The sequence below is a fragment of the Phocoena sinus genome, chromosome 11 (assembly GCF_008692025.1).
Source record: "Phocoena sinus isolate mPhoSin1 chromosome 11, mPhoSin1.pri, whole genome shotgun sequence".
NCBI lineage: Eukaryota > Metazoa > Chordata > Mammalia > Artiodactyla > Phocoenidae > Phocoena > Phocoena sinus.
Window position 1 is genome coordinate 71,881,717 of NC_045773.1, and position 12,292 is coordinate 71,894,008.

Genomic DNA, 12,292 nt, shown 5'->3' on the forward strand with positions numbered 1-12,292 from the left:
CCAGTGGTTAGGACTTGTCGCTTTTACTGCTGGCACCAGGGTTTGATCCCTGGTCAGGGAACTAAGATCCCACAAGCCATGCGGCCAAAAAAAAAAAGACATAAAAAGGCTGAGCTATTCCATGGGAGAGACTGGAGACTCACTCCAGGAATGGATTGTCTGGTAGGCAAACTGAGACAGAACCAGAAGAGGGTAATGAACAAGGCAAGGACACAGAGAAGCACCAAAGAGGAGGGGACACAGTAAATGCCAGGTGCTCAGAGGATGAAGACCTGAGGGGGGCATGTGGGAGACCCACAGCGGGTGGTAGCATGGACTTCCGCTCACAGCCGTACAGTTGCGTGGGGTTGATCTAAGCTTTGTGGAGACAGCTGGTGCTAATCATTCTGCTTGGTGCTACCCGAGCATTGGCTGGGTGGTGCCGTTCCCCCTCAGGACACAAGTGACCCAAAGGCTGGGGAGTTCTTCCTTTGCTTGAGTTTTGGTTCATCTGATAGTGGGATGGATTGGCTGTCAGGTTGGGATTTGGATGGCACATGAAAAGACAAAAATATGTCCCTTTTGTGTATGTGTTAGTGGATATCGAGAGCAAAGCTTTTTTTCTTTTTTAGTAGATTGCTGTGTAGATATGTGTTTTAGGCACCTCACCTTACAGGAGTTTCAGAATGCATTCTTTCTGTGTGGTTGCCCAAAACTTTAACCCTTGGTAGGTGTGCCCAGCTAGGAAAGGGGCTGATTAAGGGCTCGCCTGGAGGGCAAGAACTCAGAAGTCCCAGGGTCTAGAGACTCAGCCCCTCCATGGAGTCAGTGCTCTTCTTTACTTCCTTTGGGAATGTTTTGAAGGAGAATAAAGTGTTGCAGATGATGTGCCTTGAACAATCAGGAAGAAGGGCATTGAGGTTAAGAAAATTCCAGTGCTCTTTTCAGGGCGTTTTTGATGATATAAAAATGTATTTTGGTAAAACTCTGAAACTTCTGGGGAAGCTGATCTTCCCATCGTCTGTCCTGGGAGGCAGGGGTTCTTTTCAAACCAGGTCAACAAATTCTTTGAAGCCCTTTTTGTATCTCAAGCACCCAGAGCACTACCCGCGGGGCCCTCCATTGTCCTAAGTGTAACTAGTTGTCCAGTTTGAGAAGCCTTGAGAGGACCTGCCTGGACCTCTCTGGGGCTCCTGCCAGCTGCTGGCCTTGAGGGTGACGGCTGTGGCAGCTGCGTTAACAGCCGTCTGTTCTGGGCCAGGCCGCTGCCTCAGCCTTGGGGAGAGGTGTTGATCAGGCTGATGGGGCAACAAATCCCCCTGAGCCCCAGGTTGGAAGTACATTAGTTAAACGTTGCTCTCAGACTCCTGACAAATTGCTTTCAGTTTTTGCTGCCAAAAGAGAACTCTGAAAACGCGGTGTAAATTGGGTTGACACTGTCTCTGTTTTTGTTGCTTCCATGAGGTTGGTGGAGGAGGGCGCCAGTCCAAGGGAGCTTTTCAGGTTCCTCTGGTACCTGACATCAGGTGAAGAGGAGGAGGGGGTGGGCATGGGGGGTGAAGTGCCCTTGAATGCAGGAAGTGTGGTGACTGGACAGGCCTTTGAGGTGCCTGGGACTAGCCTCTTTCATTAGATCAAAGAAATACCTTTTGTTTTTCTGCTCACACTTTCCTCTGCCCTGGAGCCAGAGTTGTAAAGAGGTGGAGTTGTGAGGGTCTGCATCTGGTAGTTGGGGTGGTAGGTGGAGGCGGGGCAGCTGGGGGGGTGTCTTCCCTCCCGCTGTGCACTTCCTGCATCCTGCTCCCACTGTCCTGGTGTGCAGGGGTCTGCCTGGGCTAGCCTGGGCACCCCGGGCTGTGTTGGGCTGCCCTCCCGGTAGGGCCCCACCTGAGCTGGGCTATAAGCTGGAGGAACCAGGCGCACAGAGATGGATTTCACTGCAGGCTAAGTGTTTTGTTGCTGAATCATTTGCATTCATTAAAAGTAGCGAAGGGTGGGCTTCCCTGGTGGCGCAGTGGTTGAGAGTCTGCCTGCCGATGCAGGGGACACGGGTTCGTGCCCCCGTCCGGGAAGATCCCACATGCCGTGGAGCGGCTGGGCCCGTGAGCCATGGCCGCTGAGCCTGCGCGTCCGGAGCCTGTGCTCCACAACGGGAGAGGCCACAACAGTGAGAGGCCCGCGTACCGCAAAAAAAAAAAAAAAAAAAAAAGTAGCGAAGGGTGAGTGATATTGGAGGCTGCTGCCTTAGAGCCTCATTAAGAATTCTTGGGGCCGGGAGTGGATGGGCGTAGCTCATTCAGAGCTTACTTAACTTCTGACTGCCTTGGGCATGGGCCAGCTGCTAAAATATGAAAAATGTCTGCCCAGAAGCCCCCAGAGCTTGGCCAGACTGCCCTGGCCAAAGAAAACATACACTTACAATTCATTATTTAGCCTCCTCCTGCGAGTTTGCTCGTGTCTCTTCCTCCCCTGGGACCTTGCTGAGTTGGGGGCACAAGCGGGGGCAGGAAGGCTCCTACGTATTTTAAGGGGAAGCTTAGCCTAAAGCAAGTGCTGTCTACCTTGACCCCACCCACCCCCTGTTCCCTACTGATGGACTTTAGGCTGTCTCTGAGGGTTTGCTCTTGTAAACAGTGCCACCACAAATATCCTTGTATCTATCTGTACCCTTGTGCTTGTGTACCTGAAGGGTAAATTCCCAGAAGTGGAGCTGCTCTGTCAACGAATAGGAATATATCACAACTGGGTACAGCATTCTGTATTTATGTTATTTTTCTGGGGAGGGTGTTTATAGCTTTCATCAAATTTCTGAATCCCTGCTGTACAGTGGGCCTGTGAAAATCGTACGGTTTAAAGTGTGAAAACTAGTAAGCACGGTTCAGATGTGAGACATTGCTGGGGTGACTGGAGAATTTATCATCCAACCTGGGGCGTTGTTAATAATTATGCGAAGACAACCAGCATAAGCCAGGGTTGTTCCAGGTAACTTGGGAGGATGGTAGCCCTTTGCCCACCAAGATCTTTTCCCCTGATCTCTGGGACCGTGTATGTTCTCTCTTCTACACCGTGGAGCTCTGAATTACCTGCTCCATTTTCTTTTCCATTCTGGCAGCTGTGTTCTTCTTGTTGCTCCCAACTTGATGATGAGCTTGGTAGGGTGGGTCCAGTTCCTGACCTTTGTTCTCCCAGATGCTCAGTGGTTGTTCAAGTTGTTCTTGGATTCCCAAGACCAGAATTTGAGTCCTGGAAGTACTGTAACTTCTGAATTCCATTTCTCTTCTTTTCTTTTTTTAAAAAATATTTATTTATTTATTTGGTTGCACCGGCTCTTAGTTGCAGCAGGCAGGCTCCTTAGTTGTGGCATGCATGTGGGATCTAGTTCCCTGACCGGGGATCGAACCCGGGGCCCCTGCATTGGGAGCGTGGAGTCTTAGCCACTGTGCCACCAGGGAAGTCCCTGAATTCCATTTCTTAATCTGCAGGATGACGATGATAATATCCACCTCACAGAGCTATGGTGAGGGTCTAATGAAGGAACGTTCGTGCAGGGGTGTTGCAGTGTGGCCTTTGTTTGTGGGAGGCAGGCTTCAGGGACACACATATTGACATGTGTTGTCACTCCTTATTGACATAGACTTGGGAGCCCTTGAGCATTGCTGGCTGTAGATTTGTGTTTTCCACTTCTCCAGTTATTACCATCCCTTTAATTGCTCTCGTATCTATTCCCTCCCCTTTTATCCTATTGTCTGTGGCTTTGCCATTTCTCCCTTGGAATACTGCTGGAAAAAAGAAGTGAGTTTTTGAAGGCAGCATCTTTTTTTCCCTCTCAAAAATGTCAAGAAGTCATGCACTTCATGAAACCTAAGATAAAAACATCCAGTGAGTCGCAACAGACTGAGATAAAAAGGAAGCTGACCGAGAAGGATGAAGAAGTAATAAGACGACTGGCTGAGATAATGAAGGAGTATGAGGAGACAAAAAATGCAATAGCAGAATTCCGTTTCCAGTATTCACTTTAAGGAGCTGAATCAGCACTTCAGTTAATCTAATCAATGTCATGCAGTTGAGGAGCTCTCAGATTCCAGAGGAAAATGTACAGTGAGATGAAAACGATGAAAAAATGTGATAATTAGAGAAATAGATTCAAGATTTTAAAAAGGAATAAACAAAGGATATACAAGTAGAATTAAAAAGCAGATCCTAAGAGGCAAATAAAACACAATACATAAAACAAAGGAAGAATTGTAGTATTAAAACATAAACCAGATAAAAGCAGAGGTAAATATAGCAGTTAGTATGATAAACTTCAGTGGAATATGTCTCCCACAGAGGTAAGACAAAATTAAGGTTGAGTTAGAAAAGTTTCATGTTCTTTACATGAGACAAACCTAAAATACAGACAGAATTCATTTTATGCTTTTTTTAACTTTAGACCAACAGCTTAATTTATTTCACTTATTATTTAGGAAAGAATTTTAAGGTTATTAATTCTCTTCTGAGTACAGCTTTGAAATTAATAAATTTGAAATGAAAAAATATAGAATTGGTAAGTTCCATCCTTCAGAAAAAACAAAAGAAACAAAACTTTGGCCAATGCAGTCAAGAAAAGGAGAGAAATGGTCAATAAGCAAAGCAAGAAAGGAAAAAGAAGCTTTAACCTCATTCCTGGCCTCACAACAATTTCTTGAGGCCAATTTCAACATACTAGGTACCTGGTAGATTCTGGGGACTTAGAGCAGGGAATGAGATGGAACTTACCATTTAGTGGAGAGGGCTTATGAAAATGTGTACTAATAATGACAGTTGTGGTAATTGCCATGGAAAAGATTTTTTAAGTTACAGAGGGTTACCATGTTCAATGCTGTGCTGAGAAATCGATGCTAGGAGAGTATAAATTATTGAAATGTAATGAGCCATTGGGATGACTAACTAGACCAGTAACTATTAAAAGCAATTGAAAGATAGTGAGAAAATAAACCAAACACCCCCCACCAAACTGTTGTATCAGAGGGCCTTGAGGGGAAATTTTGAAAAATGTAGAAAATCGAGCCTTTTAGTGCTTTATAGGCAGTCACAGAGCCAAGGAACAGATGGATGGCCACCCCGTGCATGTCACAGAGTTGATATGACCTTGATCCCAAATGCTGACTGACAGTGCGGAAGAGGAAAATACACTACTTAGAAATATTGGTATGAAAGTCTAAAGAAAATATTGGCAAATACTATGTTAAAGATAATGTACCATAAATAATTAGGATTTACTCCAAAAATGGCATGGATGGTTTATTTTAATGTAATTCATCAAAATAAGAAGTCAAAGGAGTCACAAAGTTATCTCAGTAGATGTGAAAATGACATTAGATACAAATTAACATCCATTCCTGTTTTTTTTCCATCTTAAACAGCAGCTAACCTATTTTAAAATGAAATTATAGGGACTTCCCTGATGGCACAGTGGTTAAGAATCCGCCTGCCAATGCAGGGGACACGGGTTTGAGCCCTGGTCCGGGAAGATCCCACATGCGGCGGAGTGACTAAGCCCGTGTGCCACAGCTGTTGAGCCTGCGCTCAAGAGCCCGCAAGCCACAACTACTGAGCCCGTGTGCCGCAACTACTGAAGCCCATGCGCCTAGAGCCTGTACTCCGAAACAAGAGAAGTCATGGCAGTGAGAAGCCCGCACACTGAAACGAAGAGTAGCCCCCGCTTGCCGCAACTAGGGAAAGCCCGCGTGCAGCAGCAAAGACCCAACGCAGCCAAAAAAATAATAAATAAATTTAAAAAAATGAAATTTTAATGCTATTCTCTTTAAAGAAGTCACTACATTAAAATATAATAAAGTCTCTACTATTTAACATTATTCTGGAAATTGTAGCTGAGATAATACTGTAAGAAAACGAAAGTCAAAGTTAATGCTCATTGCAGGTGGTGCCATTATTTTTACATGTGAAACCCAAGTATCAACTGAAAACCATTAGAATCAGTAAGAGAGTTGAGTCACTTGGCCAAATACAAAACTACACAAAACCCAGAAGTTTCACTAGTTATCAGCAAGTAACCTTTTCGAAAATACAATGGAAATGTTTATCCCATTCACAAAATCAACAACAATAAGAAAACCCATAAAATACGCAGGCGTAAAGCAATAGAATGGAAACTGTATGTTGAAGGAGTCAGTAAATAACACACTTCTTTCCTCTGAATTTTAAACCAGTGGATGTAGGGAGGAAAGAAAGACAGACAGGAATTAGACAGATGGAAATTAGTGTATCACCTTTATTACAGATAAAGGCTAGGTTGAGGAACAAGGCTGTAATCTCAACAGGATAAGCTTGTCTGATTCATCCCTGAATTAGGGGGTGTGTGTGTGTGTGTGTGTGTGTGTGTCTGCAGGGGGTATATTCCCCCTCCCCCAAGTGGGCAGGAGAGGAAGGATCAGAGCCAAACATACTCGGGGAGACATCACGCCTCCCTGGAACTTCTGGGAGGAGATGGAGTGAGACTCCAGTGGTACCCCCTCCACTGAAATGGGGAAGAGTTATTCCTCCTTAAAACTTCCTTTGCTCTCTGAGCTCACCAGGGCTTAATCGTTGAAGGCCCTGGACTTCTAGGAGGTGTGGGTGCCTGGGGTGTGGCTCTTCCTTTCAAGGAAAGGGCACAGCTGTCAGCTGTTCCTGCTTCCACCTTCACTAACCACACTGCTCCTTTGTGGGTGCTTCCAGGACACCTGGAGAACAGAGTAGATTTCCCCCTATAAGGCTCTCGAAGCAAAACAGGACAGTATTTAAATGAATTCCAAGACAGCTTTGCACCCAAGGGTGAAAATTCACTTCCTATCTATTTCCAAGCCCAAATTATGTGCAAACACATTTTCTTCTGAGTAGTTAAGTAACATTTGAGAACAGGAAGCCTCACTGCCCTGTTCACTGCTGTATTCCCAACACTTAGAACAATGCCTGGCACTTAGTAGGCATTCAGTAACTTAATGACCATTCTCAGGGGGGAAAAGTGTAACATGAAATGCAGAGAAGGCCTTATATTAGTGATCTTATTGATTACAAATTAATAAGAAAAAGATAACAGTAAAAATAAACAAGGAAAAAAGTAGACAAGGAAGTTGAACCAGCTAACCAGCGAACATACAAAAGATGGCTTTATGTTGTTAAGAACAGACTAAATGTCTTAAATGAGTAGCAGAATAAAGCAAAGTATTATTTTACGTCTCTCAAACTGGCAAAGATTAATAAGTATCAGTGTTGGTAAGAAAGCATAAATCGGTACAGCCTTTTTAAAGAGCAATTTGTCATTTATCAAAGCCCTGAAATTGTGTTCTCTTTGGTCCAGGGGGAGTCCTGTTTCTAGGAAGTCATACTACAAGAAACATTCTCATTACCAATGTGCATAGGTGCCTGTACAGAGAGATTCAGCTGGGGCATTGTTTGTAATGGCAAAAAATTGAAAACCATCTGAATGTCCATGATTAGGGTGTTAGACAAATAGATTTTGGGTGAAATAATATACGGTGGTTGAAATGAATGGGCCAGAACCATGTGAACAGACACGGAAAAATACCTGTGGTTAGCTGTAGGGCAAAAAAAGCAGTTTGCAGAATAGCAGGTGTTAATAGGTTGAATGGTGTCTCCTAAAAGGATATGTTCAAGTCCTAAGTAAGCCCTGGGACCTGTGACCATGACTTTATTTGGAAATACGGCCTTTGTAGATGTAATCAAGTAAAGAGATGTCATTAAGGTGGGCTCTAATCCTATGTGACTGGTGATGTCCTTACAAGAAGAGAAGAGGCACAGGTGCGCACAGAGGGAAGAAGGTCACGTGATGACGGAGGCAGAGTTTGGTGTGATGCAGCCACAAGCCAAGGAGTGCCAGGGATTGCCTGCAACCACCAGAAGCTGGGAGAGAGGCATGGAACAGACTCTTCCTAGAGCCTCCAGAAGGAACCAGCCCTGCCGACACCTTGATTTGGCACCTCTGGCCTCCAGAACTGTGAGAGAATAAGCTTCTGTTGTTTTAAGCCACCCAGCTGTGGTGATTTGTTACAGCAGCCCTAGGAAACTAATAGACCAGGTATGACGTTATCCCATAATCATGCCTTCTGTGAATGTACCATGACAAAGAGCTTCTTCAGTCCATTTTCTAACCTAACAGCCACCTCCTTGGAAACAGGGACTCACTGTATTGGTGACTTTTTTTTTGTCCGGGGACAGCCTAAGCAGGGTAAACTTGGATTTCACCTCCTTTGCCTTCTTCACCCCTCACAAACCAGTGTCCTAGTGGCCTTTTGCTGTGTTCCCCCTCATCATCCCTTAAACTCTGAGCATCCGGAATTACCCTGAGTTCGTGTTTTGTTTTTGTGCTTCTTTTTCTATTTGCCAAGCCCCGTTCCTTCTTTTTTTTTTTTTTTTTTAATTTTTTTTATTTTTTGGCCACTCTGTGTGGCATGTGGGATATTAGTTCCTTGACCAGGGATTGAACCCGTGTCCCCTGCATTGTAATTACAGAATCTTAACCACTGGACCGCCGGGGAAGTCCCCAAGCCCCGTTCCTTCTTAAAATCTTGTTTTGAAGAGCCTTCTTCCAGGATGCTTCTCTGCCCCCTTATACCCTCACTCTGAGTTAAAAGCCTGCCTTGTGTACCCACCCATCGTGCACCCACCCATCATGCTGTGTGATAATGTGGTAAAGCCTAGTGATCATGATAGGTTTTCCTTTGGAGCCAGATGACCTGGGATTTGAATCCTGCATTTGTCACTTACTAGCTATGTTACCTTGAGCAAGTGGCTTTACCTTTCTGTGCCTCAGTTTCCTCATCTGCATAACGGGGGTCGTAGTACCTACCTCACTGGGTGGTTGTAAGCATTAACAATGGGGTTAAAGCTCTCGCAATAGTGGCTGGCACGCAATAAGTGGCCAGTAAGCCTTCGCTATTGTAATTACATGTTTACTTGTCTGACTCCCCCACTAAACAGAGATACTTAAAGGCAGTAATTGTATTTTTCTCTCTCCATCCCCAGTGTCTTGCAGAGTACTTGGCACATGGTAGGCATTAAATAAATGTTTGTTGAATTAATAATGATAATTAATGTAATTGCCGACCAGGATCCCATATTGGGCTCAACTCTGTTTGGATTCACATCATGCAGGGGCCAGTGAACCCACCACAGATCAGCTGGTATTTCCCAACCTCCTCCAATGGGCAAGGCGTCCACAGTGGAGGGGATGGAAGAGTGGGCGTCCAGCCCCTGACCTCAGGGAGCTGAGGATCTGGTGGAGAAGAAGGTGGAAGTGCACGAAACATTAACAACAGCAATATTAGGTCTTAACCGTTTGCGGGAGCAACAGAAGGATGTGCATTCACAGTTAACTATTTCAGCCCTTGTTTTCCAAATTCTTTCTCGAGAGCTTCTCTTTTTAAAATAAATTTATTTATGTATTTTGGGCTACTTTGGGTCTTCGTTGCTGTGTGTGGGCTTTCTCCAGTTGGGGCGAGCGGGGGCTCCTCTTCGTCGTGGTGCGTGGGCTTCTCATTGCGGTGGCGTCCCTTGTTGCAGAGTGTGGGGTCTAGCCGCGCGGGCTTCAGTAGTTGTGGCACACGGGCTCAGTAGTTGTGGCTCACGGACTCTAGAGCGCAGGCTCGGTAGTTGTGGTGCAGGGGCTTAGTTGCTCCGTGACATGTGAGATCTTCCCGGAGCAGGGCTTGAACCCTTGTCCCCTGCATTAGCAGGCAGATTCTTAACCACTGCGCCACCAGGGAAGTCCCATAGAGAGCTTCTTTTTAATAATGAAACATAGATCTGGAGGCTTTGTCAGGGTCAGATTTGATTTTTTTTTTCCAGGTATACTTTCTCAGTAGGCACGTAACATCTGGTTGTCTCTCTGGAATTAGCAGCCGTCAATAATCATTGCTAGATCCAGTATTTCATTAGGGGCTATAAAATGGTGATATTCTGTTTATCAGCTGGAGACTTCTATAAAGATAAACCGCCCCTTATTAACTGTTTGGTTACCCTGAGGTATAGCTGTTCACGAAAGGGAGAGTAAATGCTTCTTGACCAGTTTTTAAAATAATGAGCCTCTCGCCAGGTGTCCTCGAGTGAGTGACATCGTCTTTAAACCCTGCGTGGCAATCCCTGACGCACTGCCGTGATGTCCAGGGAAGACAGGGCAACCTGGAAGTCCAACTACTTCCTTAAGATCATCCAACTTCTGAATGATTATCCGAAATGCTTCACTGTGGGAGCAGACAATGTGGGCTCCAGGCAGATGCAGCAGATCCGCGTGTCCCTCCGCGGGAAGGCTGTGGTGCTGATGGGCAAGAACACGATGATGGACAAGGTGATCCGAGGGCATCTGGGAAACAACCCAGCTTTGGAGAAACCGTGGCCTCACATCCAGGGGAACGTGGGCTTTGTGTTCACCAAGGAGGACCTCACTGAGATCAGGAACGTGATGCTGGCCAATGACATGCCGCCTGCCGCCCTGCAAAGTCACTGTGCTGGTCCAGAACACTGATCTGGGCCCTGAGAAGACCTCCTTCTTCCAGGCTTTAGGCAATACACTAAAATCTCCATGGGCACCATCGAAATCCTGAGTGATGTGCAGCTGATTAAGATTGGAGACAAATTGGGAGCCAGTGAAGCCCCGTTGCTGAACATCTCCCCCTTCTCCTTTGGGCCGGTCATCCAGCAGGTGTTTGACAATGGCAGCATCTGTAACCCTGAAGGGCTTGACATCACAGAGGAAACTCTGCATTCTCGCTTCCTGGAGGGTGTCCGCAATGTTGTCAGCGTATGTCTGCAGATTGGTTACCCAGCTGTTGCATCTGTACCGCCTTCTATCATCAGTGGGTACAGGTGGGTCCTGGCTTTGTCTGTGGAGACTGATTACACCTTCCCACTTGCTGAAAAGGTCAAGGCCTTCTTGGGTGATCCGTCTGCACTTGTGGCTGCTGCCACCACTGTTGCTCCTGCTGCTGCTGCTGCAGCCCCAGCCAAGGTTGAAGCAAAGGAAGAGTCGGAGGAGTCGGACGAGTATATGGGATTTGGTCTCTTTGACTAATCGCCAAAAGACAGCCGACTCAGCCGGCTTTATTTGTGAAACAAGGAAATAAACGCTTACGTCTCTTACCAAAAAATAAAATAAAATAAAATAATGAGTTGGTTTTCTAGCATCCTTCAAAGGTGACCAATGGAGGATTTGGGGCTCTTTTTTTTTAATTTTAAAAACATTTTTTTAATTTTTTAAATCTTATGATTTGGCATTACCGGTGTCTTTTTAAAAATTTTTTATTGGAGTATAGTTGATTTACAATGTTGTGTTAGTTTTAGGAGTACAGCAAAGTGAATCAGTTATACATATACATATATCCATTCTTTTTTTAGATTCTTTTCCCATGTAGGCTGTTACACAGTACTGAGTAGACTTCTCTGTGCTATACAGTAGGTTCTCATTAGTTATCTATTTTATATATAGTAGTGTGTATATGTCAATACCAATCTCCCAATTTATCCCTCCCCTCTGGGCTCTTATTTTTTTGGCGGTACGCGGGCCTCTCACCATTGTGGCCTCTCCCATTGCGGAGCACAGGCTCCGGACGCGCGGGCTCAGCGGCCATGGCTCATGGGCCCAGCCGCTCCGTGGAATGTGGGATCTTCCCGGACTGGGGCACGAACCCGTGTCCCCTGCATCGGCAGGCGGACTCTCAACCACTGTGCCACCAGGGAAGCCCTGGGCTCTTTTTTTTTAAACATCATTATGAACTCACAGATTTTAAACTTACCAGTGTGTTAAGGCCCTGTGGTTCTTACCCTTATGAAGATTAAAATGTCCCTTCTTGGCCTCGCGGGAGCCTCTTCAAGCTGGCCCTGAACCTTTTGATGCAGCCCTGCTTGTCTTTGCTCATTTCCTCGTATGATAAGATGTTCCAGGTTCATTTGGCACATTTCCTGCCCAGACCTGGAATCAGGTACTTCTCCAAGGAAGAAGGGCGTGAATTTTTTAGGATACTGGTACAATATTACCAAACCACTTTCCAGAAGGACATTATTATCATTTACACTCCCATCTTCAAGGCATGAGGACCATTTTCTCCATATACTCAACCAGTGTTGAGTGTTATTTTAAAAACTTGGCATTCATTTGATAGGGCAGAATGATTTGCATTTCTTATTTGCATTTATGTTCCAATTTGCATTCATTAGGTTACTGGTACATTGGAATGTTTTCTTATCTTTATTAATCATTTATATTTGTTTTGAGAAGACTTGCTGTTTTGACCATGTTACTATTAGAATTTTAGTA

General features: G+C 45.2%; 2 protein-coding genes across 2 annotated transcripts in view; both read left to right on the forward strand.

Annotated features, from left to right (window-relative positions):
• The window catches only part of PTK7 (protein tyrosine kinase 7 (inactive)), a 60,560-nt gene that overhangs the window by 12,280 nt on the left and 35,988 nt on the right, over window positions 1–12,292 (forward strand). The gene's annotated exons all lie outside the window — the stretch shown is intronic.
• Window positions 8,482–11,118, forward strand: LOC116762914 (60S acidic ribosomal protein P0-like). Its single transcript, XM_032650474.1, is given in 3 exon segments — window positions 8,482–10,467; window positions 10,469–10,542; window positions 10,545–11,118. Coding segments are annotated over 3 exon segments (909 nt in total). The 5' UTR covers window positions 8,482–10,138; the 3' UTR covers window positions 11,051–11,118.